General features: G+C 46.2%; 1 protein-coding gene across 1 annotated transcript in view; it reads right to left on the minus strand.

Moving 5' to 3' along the window:
- Positions 1-19682, minus strand: part of TCEANC2 (transcription elongation factor A N-terminal and central domain containing 2) — an 80859-nt gene that overhangs the window by 46526 nt on the left and 14651 nt on the right. The window contains exon 2 of the mRNA XM_069642149.1: positions 19060-19201. Coding sequence (XP_069498250.1) covers positions 19060-19201 — 142 coding nt within the window. The remainder of the gene's footprint in view (positions 1-19059; positions 19202-19682) is intronic.

Here is a 19682-nt window from a genome sequence, read left to right on the forward strand (position 1 = left end):
CACTCCGTCTCCTTGGCTCCCCTTGTGGCATCTTGTCGATCCTGTGCTTCCTCTTGCTTCTGGTCTTTCTCTCTTCTTGCTCCACTTCCATGGAATTCTCTTTCCCCGGACATCCAAGAAGCAGTCCACGCTGATTTGTTGAAAGCCAAATGGAAGGCCTACCTCCTCACCTCAGAGCTATCCTCTTAACTGCCTTTGCTCTAACATTCTCCCCTGCATCCAACCTGCCTCTGTCCCTCGCTTTCTTTGCCTCTGCTCTAACACTCCTTCCATCATGGTCACATCCCCAACAATGGCTGTACCGCCTATTTGCACTAATGTTGATCATTGTTAAATCTTTCTAAGTCCATCCATGTCCATTTACTCCCCACCACAACTTGGTCAGAACATCACTGAACGCAACAAATTGTAAGTAGCTCACTTCTTCACATCAAATTGGATATCAATTAGAGCATTGTTCTACCCTGTGTAAAAATAAATACAATATACAAAAGCCAAAACGGTTGGCTTTGCTTGCCAATACTGATTTTTTTCAGGACTTTGATAGAGCTCAAAGCTTGCAGGAGGGTGCTTTTTGGGGAGGGAGAGGCAGGTGGGGGAAATTAATGTTGGAATTAGGATGGCCATGGGCAGTGGGTGGGTTGGTCGGTTGCTTAATAACAAAACAGCTATAAGCTGTGTTCCTCTTTATCTCTACTCTAATGCAATAGTATCAACTTATAGCTGGCGCTTTGAAGCCAAAACTAAAAAGGACTTTACATTTCTTTCTTTTATATTGTAGAAATACATCTGCCAAGTCTATAAAAACAGAGTTCTCCCAGACCAGCATTTCACGTACACTGTTTCAAGCACGACAAGCCTTGCCCACTGTATCTTTAAGAAATCCGACAACTGTACAGCCCACGATTGAATCGCATAAAAAAAAAACATCCGTGTGTGTATCATGTGATGTTTGTGCATATGTGCGTGGAACTGTCACTTGAATGCGCTTGGGGAGTATCCAAGCAGGAAGAATACATTTCACCCGACAGATTAGCAAACATTCGCCAGCCCAATGCTTATATGCTAGTTATATTTTAGAACCCTGCGATCAAAGACAAAAATGGCTCTTTTCAATTTATAGGTCGCAATGTGGAGGGTAAGAGGGGGGCCATGTAGCCATTTATGTACAGCTGTACCACGCAATACAGCACAGGCACAGAGAACAGTTGTGGCTTTTGTGTTGGGATGGGCTAGGCATTTTCCAGGCACTGACAATGATACTACTCCCGGGTCATAAAATGGTAACAGCTGGCAGTGTCCATCAGATGCCTATACAAAAGAGCCCAAACTGTTGGCTTTGCAGGACCTGGCATTACTGGTCAGATGGCACCAGTGTGGGTAGTGGGACTACATAACCCCGGGAGCCGAAGTTGGGTGACATGATCAGGAGGCGTGAAACAGGCCTGAGATGAAAGGGGCACGCTGATCAGAGACAAATAACAGTCTTTCAGCATTGGCTTCAGTAGCTTGTACCGAGGCAGACACACGATGCGGCCCAGTGGAATTGGGACCCTCCTAGATGGCAGGGAGGTGCAGAGCCCCGAACCATGGAAAACACCGGTACGCCATCAGGGACAGTAGATATCCATAACATGGAGAGATCCAGCGAGCAAGGACGGTACACCCAGTTTCGGCGCGGCCTGTTCGGCGATGGGATGTTTCAGTGCTGGGATGTTTTGGCGCCGCACACCAGTGCACATCGCCTGCTGTTTAGGGAAACGTTCAGTGCAGTGCACTGAAAGTGCGAGTTTCAACCTCATCCCACACTATTTTAAAATGAAACTGTTCTAGAGTGGTTGCATTATAAAATATTGTGGGATGAAGTTTTCTCTCAGTGTACTCTCAGTTTCAATAAATCAGTAGATACACATTTGGGATGGCACACAGATGCTTCCTACACCCTGAGATGACTTAAATAACTAGGACTCTGTGGACATTAATCTATCACTGGTACATTTAGAGCAATACTTGGTGTCAAAAGGAAAAGGTTTATGTAATAAAATAATGGTTAACAAATATTCTTAAGCAGGTAAGTACTTTTGAACCCCCCAATGTAAAATAAATTAACCCTTTCCCGGCTACACAAGTTATAGAATGTGTGACTTTGGGAGGATAGTTAAAGCACAAAGTCAGAGTTTAGAAGAGTCTTTCAGGGAGCCAGCATAGCCAATGTCAATTGAGCAAATGTCAATTGAGCAAAAGTCTAGGGGAGCTGAAGCCTTCTTGAAGGCAAGTAAAACGTTTGCACAATGTTTTAGAAATATTTGCAGAAAATGAAATCACTGTTGGGCCACAAGCCAGGAGGCTTGTGAAGGGCAAAGCTGCAAGCAATTTTGCAAAAGGCAACCAAGACAAGTCTCAACTGAGAGTTAGCAAGGCTACACAAGAGCCTCTTAGTTTACAGTACTTAGGTCTGAAGAAATTGGTTCCAGCTGGCTTCTGTTCCAGTTGTAGGAGGCAAATCCTGTTGTTCCTGGGCCTCAGTCGTGGGGACAAGAGGGAGAACGTCTGGGGACTCCGGCACTACGGTTTGAAGGTCGGTGGCAGCAATGGGCAAAGTTCAGATCAGCAGCACTTCGCGGTTTCAGCTTCTCGCAAATAGCACCACAGCAGTTCTTGGATACCTTATGGGCTTTCCTCGCATCTGGGGTCCAGCACTCTGTTAAGGTGGCTCAGGCTTGGTCAGTCCTGCTTCATGCAAGTCCGGAGGATCTCCCTGGAGCTCGGGTCCGACTTAAAGACGATACACTCGATTCTGGTGTTCCTCTCCCTGGCAATCAGTTCCTGCAACAGCAATGGAAGTACAGCCAGCTCCAAGAGGATTTCCAGATGAGTTTGTCTTGGGGTTGATTGGTCCCACCAACCCAAGGGGAGAAGTCGTCCTTTGCAGGGCTTCTCTAGTCGTTGGGGAATTCGGAGCTTCAGCAATGCAGCAGGGCTTCACCGGGCAAACCAACGGTCCAGGAATCAAGCCAGTGTCTCTGTAACGCTCACCTGATTCCCACGGAGGCGCGGGTCTTGGCAGGAAGGTGTCTAACACGAAACGTGATGTGCAGGATTCGGTTGGCTTCTGGGGTCGACCCTCTCCGCACTGTGTGTCGAACTCGAAGGGTGAGGTTTCTGCAGGTGAAATAATATGGGGATTAAAGGTCTGGGTTGCTGAATGTCCCTATCTCTCTCTCCTCCCAGCTTGTCTGTTGAACCCCCCTCCCAGGTCAACGTGCTCACCTTAGATAGGTGAATGCTGGGCTCTCCATCTGCGTCTAGTGCAGGGTGCCGTTGCCAGTTCCTTCACTGGTGAAACGTGGGCCTCTTGACTTCAGAGGATGGGTACCGTTGTTGACTGCACGACCGGTAAGTTTCTGGACACCTTGTCTTTATAGTCTTTTATGCGTGGCACTGAAGCGCCTGGAGTTGCGTAAGTATGGCAGCGCTCTTACTGTCTCTTTCTTTGTCTTTGCAGGAGACGATGCAGAATGAAGAAATCCGGAATTCGCCGCGTGCCGGTAAGTGTGACACTGCGGTTGTCTTTGCAGGTGAAGATGCGGCGTGAAGAATCCAGAATGCACTGCGTGCCAGTAAGTAGAATAATGCTGTTTGCAGGTGCAGATGCAGCGTGAAGAATCTGGAATGCACAGCGTGCCGGTAAGTATAATAATGCTGTTTATCTTTGCCGGCGAAGGTGCAGCGTTAGACACGGCCGCTGCCGATGGATCAGGTAAGCAAGCACTGCGTGTGAAAGTTCGTTCTGCTAACCTGTTGTTTCTGGTCTTTTGCAGGTGCTGATGTTGCTCGGGTACAGGAATGGTAAGTATAATTCTTGCAGGTTCAGGATCCCAAGAAGAAATGCTGGAACAGACTCGGTGAGCGTTCTGCTGCAGATGCAGAATAACGCGAAGCACGTTTCATCAATCGGGTGTGGTTTAAATAGCCTTGGAGTGATGAGGCGCCTCCTTCCACGGCCCCGTCTAGGTAAGAAAAGAGTTCCTGCTTCCAGAAGAGTTCCAGTGCTGTATCCAGGGAGTGGAGCTGCCCCACCCAGGTAAGAAAGTAGTCCCAGTTCACCGAGGACTTCTAAGAGTCTGGCAAGTAAGCAGCATGGTCTGCCGCAGGTAAGTCCACCCAAGCACCTTCACACCAATGATGAGCCCGGCGCTTCCAGTGCCGGGACCGATGCTTCTGATGAGCCTGGTGCCACCGGCGCCAGGACAAGGTCCAAAAGGTCCCTGTGGGGACCGGCTGGTGCCTAGGATCAGGGTTAGGGGCCTGCTTCCAAGGACGTTGGGCTGATCCTGGCTCCTTGGAAGCAGTGATCATGACAGTATCCCCCCTCAAGGCCCCTCCTAAGTGTGTCTTCTCCGGGGGCTTTGGCTTGTCGGGGTGATTCAGATGGAATCTCTTGACCAGACGAGGTGCGTGGACGTGTTCTGAGGGTTCCCACGACCTTTCCTGGGGACCGTATCCTTTCCAATCAACCAGATAGTATAATTTAAACCTGGAAATTTTGGAGTCTAGGATGTTCTTCACTTCGAATTCGAGTTCTCCGTCTACCAAAACGGGTTCTGGGAGTTCAGTCAATCGGGTTTCTGGTTGTACTGGTTTTAATAAGGAGACATGGAATACTGGATGTATTTTCATATGCGTAGGTAATTCCAATTTGGCAGCCACCGGATTGATTATGGCAGATATGAGGTAGGGCCCAAGGTATCTCGGGATGAAAGTGCGGGGTCCTTTTAAAGGCAGGTGCTTAGTGGATAACCAGACTTGATCTCCTACAGCGTAGTGAGGGGCCTCTTTACGGTGCCGATCGGCTGCCTTTTTTAATTGAGCTTTAGCTCTTCGTAGATGGGCAGTGGCTTCCTTAAAAGCACAGGTAATCTCCGAATGCAAGTGATCCACAGCAGGTGCTTCCATTTCTTGGGGAGGATCCAGGTTGGAGGTTCTAGGATGGTGTCCATATAATAGGAAAAAAGGAGTCTTCCCGGTTCCAGAATGAGTCGAATTGTTGTACACGTATTCAGCGATCCAAAGAATGTCCTTCCAGGGGTTTTCTGTTTGTTGGAGCATGCAGCGTAGATATTGTTCTAGTGTCTGGTTTGTCCTTTCGGTTTGTCCGTCCGTTTGGGGATGGTGACTGGTCGAAAGTCTTACATCAACTTGGGCTAGACGACAGCAACTGCGCCAGAAGTGGGAGATGAATTGACTTCCCCTATCGGAGACTAAAACCGAAGGAAAACCGTGTAAGCGAACGATGTTCGCCAAGAATTCCCGGGCCAATACTGAGGCTGAAGGCAGACCCTTCAAGGGTATGAAGTGAGCCATTTTCGAGAATAGATCCACGACTACTAAGATGGTAGTATATCCCAAGCATGGAGGTAAGTCCGTGATAAAATCCATGGACAGGGTATGCCATGGACAGGGAGGGATGTCAAGTGGCTGTAATAGGCCGGCTGGTTTTTGCTTTTGACTTTTATTCTGGGCACACACACCACAGGAGATTACAAAGTCTCTAATATCCCTTTTCCACGATGGCTACCAGAAATTTCTTTTAATCTTTTCCATGGTTTTGGTAATGCCAGGGTGCCCCTCCATTAGAGAATCATGATAACCGGAGATTACTTGTTTTTGTAGTCTCTCACAGGGCAAGTGCAATCGTCCTCGGAAATATGGTAGGTCTTGATCTACTGAGAAATCTTTTCCCTTTAATTGCCAGTCCTGCAATTCGGTCGGAGTTAGGAGCGATTTCACCGTGTTCTTGATGTCTTCAAAAGATTGAGTGCTGACCAAACCCAAAATCCTTTGTTCTGGGATTATGGGTATTGGATCTGGATTGATCAAATGTTCATCTACTCCCATCCGGGAGAGGGCATCCGCCTTTCCGTTCTTACTACCTGGTCGATAAGTAATTATAAAGTCAAATTCTGCTAGGAACAGAGCCCAGCAAAGTTGTCTGGAAGACTGAGCTTTGGCTGTCTTTAGGTATTGTAGATTGCGGTGGTCAGTCATTACGGTGACTGTGTGTCTGGCTCCTAGAAGATAATGCCGCCAGGCTTTAAAGGCCGATCTGATGGCCAAAAGTTCCTTGTCCGTAATTGAATAGTTGATCTCAGGAGGCGAAAACTTGCGGGACCAAAAGGCAACCGGATGTAGTTGGTTTGTGACCGAATCTCTTTGTGATAACACTGCTCCCATAGCAAGACTAGAAGCATCCGTTTCCATGATGTAAGGAAGTTCTGGGCGAGGATGTTTTAAAACAGGTGCAGAAATGAATTTAGCTTTTAAGTCTTGAAAAGCTTGTTCCGCTTCAGCAGACCACTCAAAACGTTTGTTCTTTTTCAACAGAGCGGTGATGGGCTGGACTATCCGGGAAAATTCAGGAATGAATCTGCGGTAAAAGTTAGCGAATCCTAACATGCTTTGAACTCCTTTTACAGAGGTTGGTGATGGCCACTTAATAATTGCATCAACCTTCTTTGAATCCATATGGACTCCGTTAGGTGACAATATGAATCCCTGGAACTCGACTTCTGTTGCGTTGAAGACGCATTTCTCAAGCTTAGCAAAAAGACTATGTTGACGCAATCTCTCGAGAACCTTTTTAACATGTCTCTGATGTTCTTCTTCCGATGATGAATAGACGAGGATGTCGTCAATGTAGACAACTACACACACGTCAATGAGTTCTCTAAGGACATCGTTCATAAAATATTGGAAAGCAGCAGGAGCATTACACAGTCCAAAGGGCATCACTTGATATTCGAATAGCCCGTACTTGGTGCGAAAGGCCGTTTTCCATTCATCGCCCTCTTTGATCCTTACCAAGTGGTAGGCTCCTCTGAGATCCAGCTTTGTGTATATACGGGCATCTTTGACTTGGTCCAGGAGTTCAGGGATCAAAGGTAACGGGTATCTGTTTTTAACAGTGATCCGATTCAGGGCGCGGTAATCTATGCAAGTCCTAAGGTCTCCTTCCTTTTTCGGAACGAAGAACAAAGCCGATGAAGCTGGAGATTTGGAAGGACGGATAAACCCGTTAGCTAGGTATTGGTCCAGGTACTGTCTGAGGTGAAGGTTCTCTGGCTCGGTGAGGGCATAGATCCTGCTACAAGGAGGAGTTGTTCCAGGTATCAGATCTATTTGACAGTCGTAAGACCTATGAGGGGGTAGGGTGTTAGCTTGATCCTTCTGGAAGACGTCTTGGAACTCCTGGTATTCGGGAGGTAATTTGAGAATCTCCTCAGAAGAGATCGCCGCCAGTGAAACATCAGGTCGAGGATAACAAGTGGTAGAACACTCTGGAAACTGAACCGTCTTTGCTCGCCAATCAATCTGAGGATTGTGCTTCTCCAACCAAGGGATTCCCAGAATGATCTGGAACTGAGGGGCCTTGATTACATCGAACACTATTCTCTCCCGGTGTCCATTATGACTCAACAGCGTCACTTCTTGGGTGGCATGCGTTACTGGTCCGGAGGCTATCTCCGTGCCATCCACAGTAGTGATGACGTCTTTTACTGCCTTAGGGACAAGGGGTAGATTCATCCTTGACACCATTTCACGGTCCACATAGTTACCGATTGCTCCGCTGTCAATGTAAGCTTCAATTGCGTGCAAACGATCCGGACGTTCAGGACTAATGAGGACCATGGGTATCACGAAATGCGAGGTCACAGGACAGATCTTAACGCTCGGCAAGAGGACCTCTACTCTTGTCGGGCGAGGTCGTTTCCCTGCTCAGAATTTGTGGTACAGGTATCCGCGGCTCCTACAGTCTTCTTAGCTGGTTTCACGGGACAGTCCCGAAGAAAGTGTCCTGAATTACCGCAATAGAGGCATAATTGCAGCTGCCTTCTTCTTTCCCGCTCTTTCTGGGTTAAAGATCCTCTCATGCCCCCTATTTGCATGGGTTCCACAGTGTCAGCTCCCTTATTCGAGGTCTGTGGTTTGGAAAACACTCGGGTATCAAATCTGGAGCGATCTGCCTTTCTGTTCTGTAGTCTATGGTCTAGTTGGACAACTAAGTCAATATAGTCTGAACATTCTTGTGGAGGATTCACAACCTGCGCTAGCACATCCTTGAGCTCTCCACGCAGACCTCTGTAGAAAAACGTTATTCTCTTGTCCTCGGGCCATTGTGTTTCCACTATGAGTCTATTGAAAGAGGGTATATAAGTCAAGAGGTCTTGGTTACCCTGTCGTAATGAGAGAAGTTCATTGTCCAAGGCATGCCCTTGTGCATGTCTTGCGAACAGTTTCTCCATGCTGGCCTGGAAGGCTTGAAAATCGTGTAAAACCGGATCATCCTGGGTGACTAAAGGGATCGACCAATCTGCAGCGCTGCCACTGAGATAAGAAAGCACGAAAGCCACCTTGGCCTGGTCAGTTGGGAATGCAGCTGGTCGACATAAGAAGTGCAGGCGGCACTGGTTGATGAACACTGCGAATTTCTTTGGATCACCAGCAAAGCGTTCGGGCGGAGCCAAGGGCACATTACCGGGCAGATTGATTTGCACTGGATTTGAAGCTGAGGCAGAAGGGTAACTTCCTCCTGGAACGGGCAAAGGTGTCTGCCCTGCCTGCGTTTGTAACAACTGCCTAGCAAGGTCCTCTGTTCGCTCCTTAGAAATTATCAGTTCTCTTCTTAGAGAGCTCGTTTCCTGGCGAGCTGCATGTACTTCTGCTTTTAATTCCCCAAGCAACTGGGCTAGTTGATCAGTATCTGAAGTTTCCATTGCGCCTGGGTAGGAGTTTAGTGGTCGGCTTCGCGTTCTGTAACGCTCACCTGATTCCCACGGAGGCGCGGGTCTTGGCAGGAAGGTGTCTGTAACACGAAACGTGATGTGCAGGATTCGGTTGGCTTCTGGGGTCGACCCTCTCCGCACTGTGTGTCGAACTCGAAGGGTGAGGTTTCTGCAGGTGAAATAATATGGGGATTAAAGGTCTGGGTTGCTGAATGTCCCTATCTCTCTCTCCTCCCAGATTGTCTGTTGAACCCCCCTCCCAGGTCAACGTGCTCACCTTAGATAGGTGAATGCTGGGCTCTCCATCTGCGTCTAGTGCAGGGTGCCGTTGCCAGTTCCTTCACTGGTGAAACGTGGGCCTCTTGACTTCAGAGGATGGGTACCGTCGTTGACTGCACGACCGGTAAGTTTCTGGACACCTTGTCTTTATAGTCTTTTATGCGTGGCACTGAAGCGCCTGGAGTTGCGTAAGTATGGCAGCGCTCTTACTGTCTCTTTCTTTGTCTTTGCAGGAGACGATGCAGAATGAAGAAATCCGGAATTCGCCGCGTGCCGGTAAGTGTGACACTGCGGTTGTCTTTGCAGGTGCAGATGCAGCGTGAAGAATCTGGAATGCACAGCGTGCCAGTAAGTATAATAATGCTGTTTATCTTTGCCGGCGAAGGTGCAGCGTTAGACACGGCCGCTGCCGATGGATCAGGTAAGCAAGCACTGCGTGTGAAAGTTCGTTCTGCTAACCTGTTGTTTCTGGTCTTTTGCAGGTGCTGATGTTGCTCGCGTACAGGAATGGTAAGTATAATTCTTGCAGGTTCAGGATCCCAAGAAGAAATGCTGGAACAGACTCGGTGAGCGTTCTGCTGCAGATGCAGAATAACGCGAAGCACGTTTCATCAATCGGGTGTGGTTTAAATAGCCTTGGAGTGATGAGGCGTCTCCTTCCACGGCCCCGTCTAGGTAAGAAAAGAGTTCCTGCTTCCAGAAGAGTTCCAGTGCTGTATCCAGGGAGTGGAGCTGACCCACCCAGGTAAGAAAGTAGTCCCAGTTCACCGAGGACTTCTAAGAGTCTGGCAAGTAAGCAGCATGGTCTGCCGCAGGTAAATCCACCCAAGCACCTTCACACCAATGATGAGCCCGGCGCTTCCAGTGCCGGGACCGATGCTTCTGATGAGCCTGGTGCCACCGGCGCCAGGGCAAGGTCCAAAAGGTCCCTCTGGGGACCGGCTGGTGCCTAGGATCAGGGTTAGGGGCCTGCTTCCAAGGACGTTGGGCTGATCCTGGCTCCTTGGAAGATGACAGTCTCTTCCAAGTTATTCTTCGGATTCCTTTGTCCAGTGGTCGACTCTGCCTCCAAGCTAAAGACCTCGCCTTTTATGCAGGTTTCTCCCATTCATTTACAGCCTAGCTGTCAATCACACAGCAAGGTGGCTGTCCTACGAGGACAGCCAGCCAATCACCTTTGGGTGCATTCCTGTAACCAAGGGGATTCATTGTAATTGTTTATTCATTTATAAAGCGAACCGGGCCCGGGGGCATCTGGGCGCAGAGCAGGTTACAGAGTTACATATGACAATGTAAAAAATAAAATACACAATACAGAATATATACACTGTGCAGCTATATACAGCTAAGCAGGAGAGTGTGTCATCGAAGTACATATATACAATGGATAGATTTCTTAGTGGCTGTTTCATATTTTGGTGAATTCAACAGAGAGATGTGCCAGGAGACATACTAGGTGGTCAGCAGTCTAGGGAGTGCAACCACTTCTTGACATTGGTTTTAAAGCAATGGAAGGGAGATATGGCTCTTAATGAGTCAGGGATGGAGTTCCAAAGTTGAGCTGCCAGGACTGGAAAGCTAGCACCTCCTGTTTTTTTTAAGTTTGAACTTGGGTATTCTGAGACTATTGGATTGTGCTTTTCTGATGGGACGTGTTGAGGTGTGTTTGGAGAATCTGTCCGTGAGGTATAGGGGAGCCTTGTTGGAGAGGCATTTATGAGTGAGGTTGAGTGATTTGAGCTTGATTCTGTCATTTATGGAGAGACAATTGGTATCACGTCTCACGTGGGAGATATGTTGGGATTTGGGTATGCCTAGAGCTACTCTTAGGGCATGTTCTGGATTGTCTGTAATTTAGTGGTATTGTGTTTGCTGGTGCCCAAGTATAAGGCATTGCAGTAGTACACTTTGGAAAGGATTAAGGCCCTAGCAATTGTAATACAGCTTGCCGTGGACAGGAATGGTTTGCATGCATAAGTCAGTTTGCATGTATATTTAATGGCAGATGCTGCGGCATAATTTGTTTATTAAGGTTGAGTCCTGAGTCAAGGTAGAAACCTAGTGTTTTGACCTCGTGAGAAACTTTGATCTTAATACCATCAATGAGGATGGAATTGTAAAGGGTGGATAGTTTAGTCCGTTTTTTGGGGGACCCAACGATTAGGAGCTCAGTTTTCTCGTCGTTGAGGCATAGGCCGTGGGTGGCCATCCATGTTTGTATAATTAGATAGATTTTATTGATCATGATTGTATCTTTGTCGTGGTCACCTAGGATAGGGATGAGAATCTGGGTGTCGTCAGCATAGTTGGTATATGAGACACCCAGATTGTCAAGTGTGTCAAACAGGGGCTTTGTAAAGATATTATATAGGGTTGGGGAGATGCAGGAGCCTTGAGGCACTCTGCATGCGATAGGTCCTGGGAATAGGTGAGAAGACTCGCATGGACCTTGTAACTGTTTCAATGGTGAGAATAAGAGTAAGACACTGAAACACTTAGTAGGTTGTTTTTTAACAAGTAACTTTTATTCACTTGAATTCTTTCTTTTTCTTTTCTTTTTTTAGGTAAAAGGATACGTGTTGCTAGATGGTCTACAGGATCACAGAGGAGAGACTCCTTTAACAGTAGATATTCTGGTAAGTTTCTAAATTCAGTCTCTTTTCCTGGTTTCTCCTTTGTTTATAGTCTATAAGTCTTAATATTGTATCCTTTCCACTTTCTTGTTATTTAATATACAGCTCATCTCTCTTCTACATTCTTCCTTGTAGCTCTGATCGTCACCTTTCACTATAATAAAGTCTCATGTGGCCTCTTCGCTTAACTGTTTAAACAACTGTGACACCGAGTGTATTTTCATGGGAATTCGTTCGTAAGACTGGCGCATTTATGTCCTCGATTCAAAGCACCTTGTTACATTTTCAGAACATTCTCAACAGTTTCATGTAGCCGATTCTTATACTGATCGTAGTGGACGGAGATTATAGGGCACGTACCTTATTAAGATTGGATCTCCTCTTAATAAGTTCCCTCTGTGTAGCCTGATATCGAGTGTTCTTCTCTTAGTGAAGACGGAACTTCTTTAAACATCGGTTTCCTTGTGGGCGTCTACATTATCTGATTGGATATGCAGGGACGCACCTTCAGCAAGTCTTTGTTTATATATTCGTCTCCGATACCTCGTCTGACGAACGGCCCCTCTTCGATTGGCTCGTCTGTGTTCAGCTGATTCCTCGCTGCTGGACGTGGTCTTCGTCTCTGCCTCCTCTTCAGACGAACGCTCCGTCTCTGATTGGATCGTCGGACTCAGCTGGTTCCCAGCTGACGGACGCGTCCTTCTTTCTATCGGAGAAAAGTCACCCCCCCCACAGGGCCATCTCATACTCGGGCGTATTACGAGATATAACAGATCTCTGTTTCTTCTTATAACTTCAGATCGCATCGAACAATCTCTTCTCAAGTACATTTAACATCTCACACAGCGCAACTTCTTTCACCAACAAAACTATATATATTTCTCCCTCGGGGACGCGCAATAGGCCCACTCATAACAGACACTTTCAGTCCTGGCCCCTTCAGTGTCCTAGTAACGGAACAGAAATAATAAACAGATTCGATTAGAAGAAAGGACTCAAATTCCTAAGAGTGCTTCTCTTATTGGAGGAAAAGACTTTCAATCATCCCTCCCAGTACTGCCTTCTCAGTCTTAGCCCTTTGTAGAGCTATATAACCTAGTATTGACAAAGTCTGCTTGGATACTGACAGACTCTGCTTTCATAGCAGAACTGTCACAGACCTGTTGTCCAAGAACAAGCTTATCCAGGTGGTGGCTTCCTTTGAAAAGTGAGCAGCTGTTTTAAGCACAGGGAGTTTCAGGCCCCTCCTTCACTTCCTGCGCTGCCAGACATGCTGGAGTCAGAGGCGGGCTTCACCACTGAACCCGCCAAAGACAAAACAAACAAAGGGACCAAACCGGGTTTGGCGCGCAGAGTAAATCTCAAGAAGGACATTCCCAACAAGAAATGGCAAAAAAAGAAGAACGGGCCATTTTGACAAAATGGGCACCCATGGGTGCTTTACTGCAGCTGCAATTGCAGCCAGCGGTAGAAACACAATGATAGGAAAAAGTAAACCACTGCCACCAGCCATTCATTGTAGAAAGGGCAACATAAAAATGTTACATGAGAAACTAGACAAAGGGGATACTAAGTAACGCCTCCAGCACCCTATTGTAAGATAGTGTGTGCTGGGTCTAGAAAGTTACAAATGTAAGTAAAGTCAATTTCACTGCACTGCTCTTGGAAACAGTAGTTTAAGCAAGAGAAGATATTCAAACCTTTGGGAAATCTGGAAGACCCCAGAGTCACTGCACTGAAGGTGCTGTGCGACACAATGTAAAAGGATGATGCCTATGGAGTTTGTCAGACTCCACAACCAAAAGAAGCACAGTGTTCAAATCAATGAAAAATACATGAGAGAGTGGGAAAATGGTCTCACTCTCTCCAGGACAAAAATGAAAAGCCCTAAAGTCCAGCAAAAAGAGCTGGGGGTCTCTAAGGTAGAAAGGTATGAGCACATTTCTGAGAATTCTTCCTAATACTCCTCTCCCCACATTAAGGGACAGGAGGATTTAATCCACTCCTGGATGAATCTCCTTACTCGAATCGGTCATACTTTCTGGAGCAACCGTCAGCATTTTGGTGATTACACCCTGACCTGTGTTCTATGGTGAAATCAAACCCCTGAAGGCTGATTGGCCATCCTAACAATTTAGGATTCTCCCACTTTATCTGCATTAACAATCTCAAGGGTTTGTGGTCTGTTTGAAGAAGTTTAGACCATACTTGTATGGATCTACTTTTGTAATTCAAAGATCACACAATTGCAAAACGTTCTCTTTCAATTGTTGCCCACCTTATTTCACAGTCCTTCAGTTTCCTAATGATGTAGCAGATAGTGTGTTCACTGCCTTTCTCATCCAGCTGACGCAGAACTGCACCTATTCCTGTATTTGAAGCATCAGTTTGTGCAATAAAGGATTTGTTGTAGTCAGGAGCTCTCAAGACTGGAGCTTGACAAAGGGCTGTCTTAAGTCCTTCCAATGCCCTGGTGCATTTCTCATTCCACCTGATCTTCTTGGGGAATTTGGGTGAGGAGATCACATTCAAGGGAGAAGCTATGGGCCCATAGCTCTCAATGAAGTTCCTATAATAACCAGTGAGACCTAGAAAGGCTCTCACTTGGTGAGTAATAGGGGTGGCCCAGTCTTACCTGGCTAGCCAATGGCCTTATATCACCTCCTCCTACCTCATGTAGACGGTAGACCACTTTACTCTGACCAATTTGACATTTGCTTGCCTTTATGGTCAAATGGGCCTGTTCAAGAGCCTGCAAAAAATATGCCAGGTGGTCAAGATGCTGTTTTCAAGTGGGGCTGAACACTGCAATGTCATTCAAGTATGCCATGCAGAAGTCCTCCATCCCATTCAGAACATGATTCACCATCCTCTGCAATGTAGCAGGTGCATTTTTTAGTCCAAAAGGCACAACCTTAAACTGCTAGAGGCCTCTTGGGGTGGAATATGCAATTTTCTCAAGGCAATGTCTGTCAGAGCCATTTGCCTGTAGCCTGATGATAGGTCAAATGTACTGAGGAACTTGGCTGAACCAAGTTTGTCCACCAGCTCATCTTTCCTAGGTAAAGGATGGGCATCAGTCATGTTGACTGTATTCAGAGCTCTCTAGTCCACACAGAATCTCATCTCCTTGGATCCTGCCTATAGCACTAGTACAACTGGACTAGTCCATGAACTTGTAGATGTATCTATTACCCCGAGATCAAGAATCTTCTTCACCTCTTCCTTTATGTGGGCTCTTACATGGTCTGACATCCTGTAACCCCTGCTTCTGACAGGGAGACTGTCACCAGTGAGTATATCATGCTGGCCCCAAGGGGTCAAGCATGGTGTCAGTGAAAAAAGGGAGGCAAACTGATTCAACAGAACTTTGCACTCCTCCTGTTATTATAGAGTCATATCAGAAGAGAGATTAACTCCTATTTTTCTATCTAAAGGCTGTCCCCTGAGAAGGTCAGGTAGAGGTTCACTCTCCTCCTCTCGATCAGATGCTAAGAGCAAAGCTCCCAGTTCTGGTTGGGATATATATGCCTTTAGACGGTTAGTGGGAAACACCCTAGGGGCCTCCATGGGATTTCCCAAGTCCACCAAATAATTGACATCTCCAAGTTTGCCCACAACCATGAAGGGTCCAATCCATTTGTCCTGCAAGGCCCTCTGCCTTGTATGCACCATAACTAGAACTAGCTGGTCTGGAGTATACTCCACCATGTTGGCCTTCTGGTCATGCCAATGTTTAAGCAGAGCCCAACCTGCTTTCAAGTTATCAGAAGCTTCTGTCACTATTTGTGTCATTTTCCTTCAGAGACCTAACACATAGTCAGTGTCTCTCACTGGCTCGAGGGAAGGAGCACTCTCCAACCCTTCCTTGATTAGGGCCAATGGACCTCTAACCGGATGACCATAGAGGAACCAACCCCTTCCCGAGGGACTTCTCTATAAGCAAAGAGAAGGCATGGTAGTAGATTTGTGCTCTTCATTGTTCTGTTAAACTTCTCCACCAACCCATTGGTTTTGGGATGGTAGGCGAGAACTTGTAGGTTACTCCACAGTTTATCCACAGGGCTTGCATGTAGTGGGACATAAAATGGGTCCCCCTGTCTGAGATAACCTCCTTTGGAAAACCAACCCTGGTGAAAGAAATCAAGGAGGGCTTCAGCCACTGCCTGAGCAGTAACAGTCCTCATAGGTATGGCTTCAGGATACCTGGTAGCATGGTCTACCACAATCAATATAAATTGGTTGCCTGAAGATGTGGGAGGGTCTAGGGAACCAACAATGTCAATCCCTACCCTCTCAAAAGGAACTCGCACCACTGGGAGGGGCACCAAGAGTGCTACATTCTTGGCTCCACTCTTGCCAGAAGTCTTACAGGTGTGACAGCTTCTACAGAATTTGTCTACATCAGACCCCCAACTTGGCCCAGTAGAAATAGAGAGAAATCCTTTCCTTGGTCTTCTTAAAACTTACGTGACCAGCTAGAGGAATCTCATGGGCTAACGGTAGAAACTGAGGTCTCACCTCTTGAGGCACTACCAGCCTTCTGTAGTCCCCTGGGGTAGACTCAATAGGCTCACTGTAAAGGAGGCCAAACTCCCAGTACAGGCTGTGCTTCCCTGGCTCTTGCCCTTCCAGCTGGGATGCTGTCTGTTGGCGAAGACCTTCAAGAGTAGGACACTCTCTTTGACCTCTGCTGAAGTCTGCCCTAAAGGGTCCACCTTCTGCAAGCAAAGCAAAGATTATATGCTGGCGTCACCGAGTGACCCCGAGACCTCGTTACCCAAACTGATAACACAGCTAAAATGTTAAGGTCTCGTGATTTAAGATAAATCTGAACGAAATGAGAGATACTGCCTCTTGGCTTGGAGCCCTGAGTTAAGCTGCCACAACAATTTTACTGGCAACGAAAAATCCATAACATACCCAGGCATTAAGTGAACACAAACCATTGAGACTGCACAGATGGGCCCCGCTACACATATCATGGATAGGAAGAATCTCAGTGATAAAGCTTAATGTTCTGCCTAGAATACTAGATAGCTTTCAATCCTTACCTCTGCCACTCCCCTCAGACGACTTCTACAGGCTAGATAAACAATGGTTATGAATTTAGCTTTCAATCCTTACCTCTGCCATTCCCCTCAGACTTCTTCTGCAAGCTAGATAAAAAATGGTTATGAATTTTATTCGGGGTAAGAAAACACTTACAGTGAAGGCAGATATTGTGAGGCAGCCAGCGCCCAGTGGGGTGGGAGGATTGGGCTTACTGCAGTTCAATAAATATTGGAAAAAGAGTGTCAGTTGGCGACAATGGAGGAATGGCCAAAAAGGGAATCAGATAGGCACTGGGTACATATGGAGCAATGGGAAGGACGCTCTGGGATATCTCCTGGCTGGGTACGACCGCACACCTAGGGCATACATACCGACACCCATTAAGACATTGCTGCAGATTTAGGAGGGAATTGCAGCAATTCTGCTATACCCTCATTGCCCTCACCTTTAACATGGATACATCATAACCAACAGTTTCTCCTGCTCTACAAAAAGGACCAATCGAGTCATGAAAGATGGGGAATGTAGATGTAAGAGATATGTTCTAAGCAATAGATTGAAGTCATATGAGGAGTGTAAAAGGGATTTTAAAGCGTCAGAACGAAGCATACATTCATACGTCCAATTAAGACCAGTTAATAAAGCTGCTGCTATCCGCCCACTTACAAAATGTGAACTCCTTGTGGCATCTGATCATCAATCGAGAGGGCTTATCACACACATTTATAAAATAATTACCCATAATAAGAGACCCTCAAATTCCTGTTCCAAGGAACATGCAGCTCCCCTGAATAGGCCAGAACATAGGTAAAAATGAATGGGAGAGACTCTGGAGGGACGTACATAAATCCACCGGGTGCATCACTAACAGGGAAGTCCAATACAAGATCAGAATACCAGCAAGGGTACATTACATGTATGAACCTCAACCTAACACATGTTGGCTGGGGAGGGGGATGACTTCCACATATGGTGGTCATGTCTCAAAATGAAGGTGTTCTGGAGAGAAGTACTAGCAGCTGCTAAAAGCATACTTGGCTACCCAGTCACAAATGATCCTAAATATGTGGTGTTGGGCCAGAAAGACTCATCTTCAAAATATGCATCTAAACAAGATAGACTTCTGTTAGGCAAACTCCTCTGAACAACAAAGCTCACCATTGCTGGTGGTGGAGGAGAGCCCAGCCCCCAGACCTAAAGGACTGGATCCAGAGACTAGGGTCCACAATCGCCCTAGACCGCTTGATCATCAACGTGGACTGTTGGACATGTTACACCATCTGGAGACCTGTCCTGGAATATTCTATTTACATTGACAAGGCCCCAACATGTCCTGTCCGCCTCATAGCATTCAACTTATTTATGAAGGATAGACAAAGTAGATGGAATAAACATGTTGATCCGGGAAGGCTAGACAGTAAAGGGAGACAAGTTAAGAACTGCAAATATTCAGAGTGGCTAGTTTGTCTGCTTGTTTGTGCTGGAAAAGTATCCCATATCGGGATTCGGGATAGAGGTGGGGAGGGGATTTGATTTAAACTAAATATGGGAGACTACTGTAATAAAAGTGGAATATGTGGTCTTTGACGTTCAGGGTCTATGCAACATGAAAGCCTCAAGTAGCTGTGTATAGGAGTTATAGGAGGACCTACTGTAACAATATTGGGAGACGTTAAGTTGTTTATTTGCCGTCGATATTCGATTCTTAAAAGACAATAGTAATTATATGACCAAAAAAACACAGAGCTAGCTCAAACAGTTCCTGAGGGATAGGGGGTGTTCTAGGCGGTCAATGAGTGGGGAGAAATCACAATAACACCCACATGATGTGTGCCTCTACGCACATCCCATATCTCCACTATGTTCACTTCCCGTGCGAATAGTTTGAACATAAAGGCAGCGCTTATAATCCCAACTAGTAACCAAAAATATTACAAATTGACATTGAATAGTTTTGTAAAGGTTCTCTTTTTAAATAGATCACCTATACTGATCTTCAGCTGGTCTTCGAGGTTCTCAGTTTCAGTAGATATGGAGAGGGGACACAGGGAATTAAAGTGAACTGCCCAGTATCACATGATTTAGGTAAACTGGAAAACTGGGACTAGACGCCAGGTCTCCAAGTTTCATGGATGACAAGTTAACCACAAAGCCAAAGCCCCTATTGGTTATAAAACCGCAGACACACAAATAGCACAGGCTTCGAGGTACGTCTAAATACATGGGCCAGAGTGAAAAACATCCTGAAAAGAAACTGCAGCAGGTTCATAGGCAGTTTACTGATTGTCTGAGAGGACATTTTGCCATACCTATTTTTGTTGAACTTAGTACTTCCTTTGAGAGCATTTTTTTCTTCAATTCCTCCAAAGTTTCAACCAGTTTTTCTTGAGCCTGTTCAGGATGCTCCAGTATGCATTTCCATCTTCTGATATCCTCAATAACCACAACTCTCTACAAGAAAGGAAGAATACAGAAATTAAAGCATTTGCTGCAAAGATAAAAGCCTTTGTCAGAAAAATCTACCTATATTCAGAGAAACGAAAGCAGATATCAGCAGAGCGCTCTTACCTTACTGAGCTATCTGAACCATATCCATTAGAACACAGCCAGCAAGTGTAATAGTTCATACCGAAATTCTATTTACTTTTTAAGAGGGTCAGACCTCCTCAAAAAGTTCCTCCTCTCAATGCCACTGTGTTCCAGAAGCACATGTGGTTCTGGAATACTTTAAAAGAGCACAACACATATTTCCACTTAACAAGGAATCAACAACAGATTAACATAACCCCCCAACCAACTTGAACCATGACAATGGACATTTTTTTTAAAACTAAACTAAAGAACTGCTATCTTAAGAACCAATGCCAGCATCACAGTTGTAATCAACCACAAAGGAAATGTTTCAACTTAAATGGAAATGTTCTAATTCTTC

This window comes from Ambystoma mexicanum, chromosome 1q, assembly GCF_040938575.1.
Source record: "Ambystoma mexicanum isolate Mex_15411 chromosome 1q, UKY_AmexF1_1, whole genome shotgun sequence".
NCBI classification, from domain to species: Eukaryota; Metazoa; Chordata; class Amphibia; order Caudata; family Ambystomatidae; genus Ambystoma; species Ambystoma mexicanum.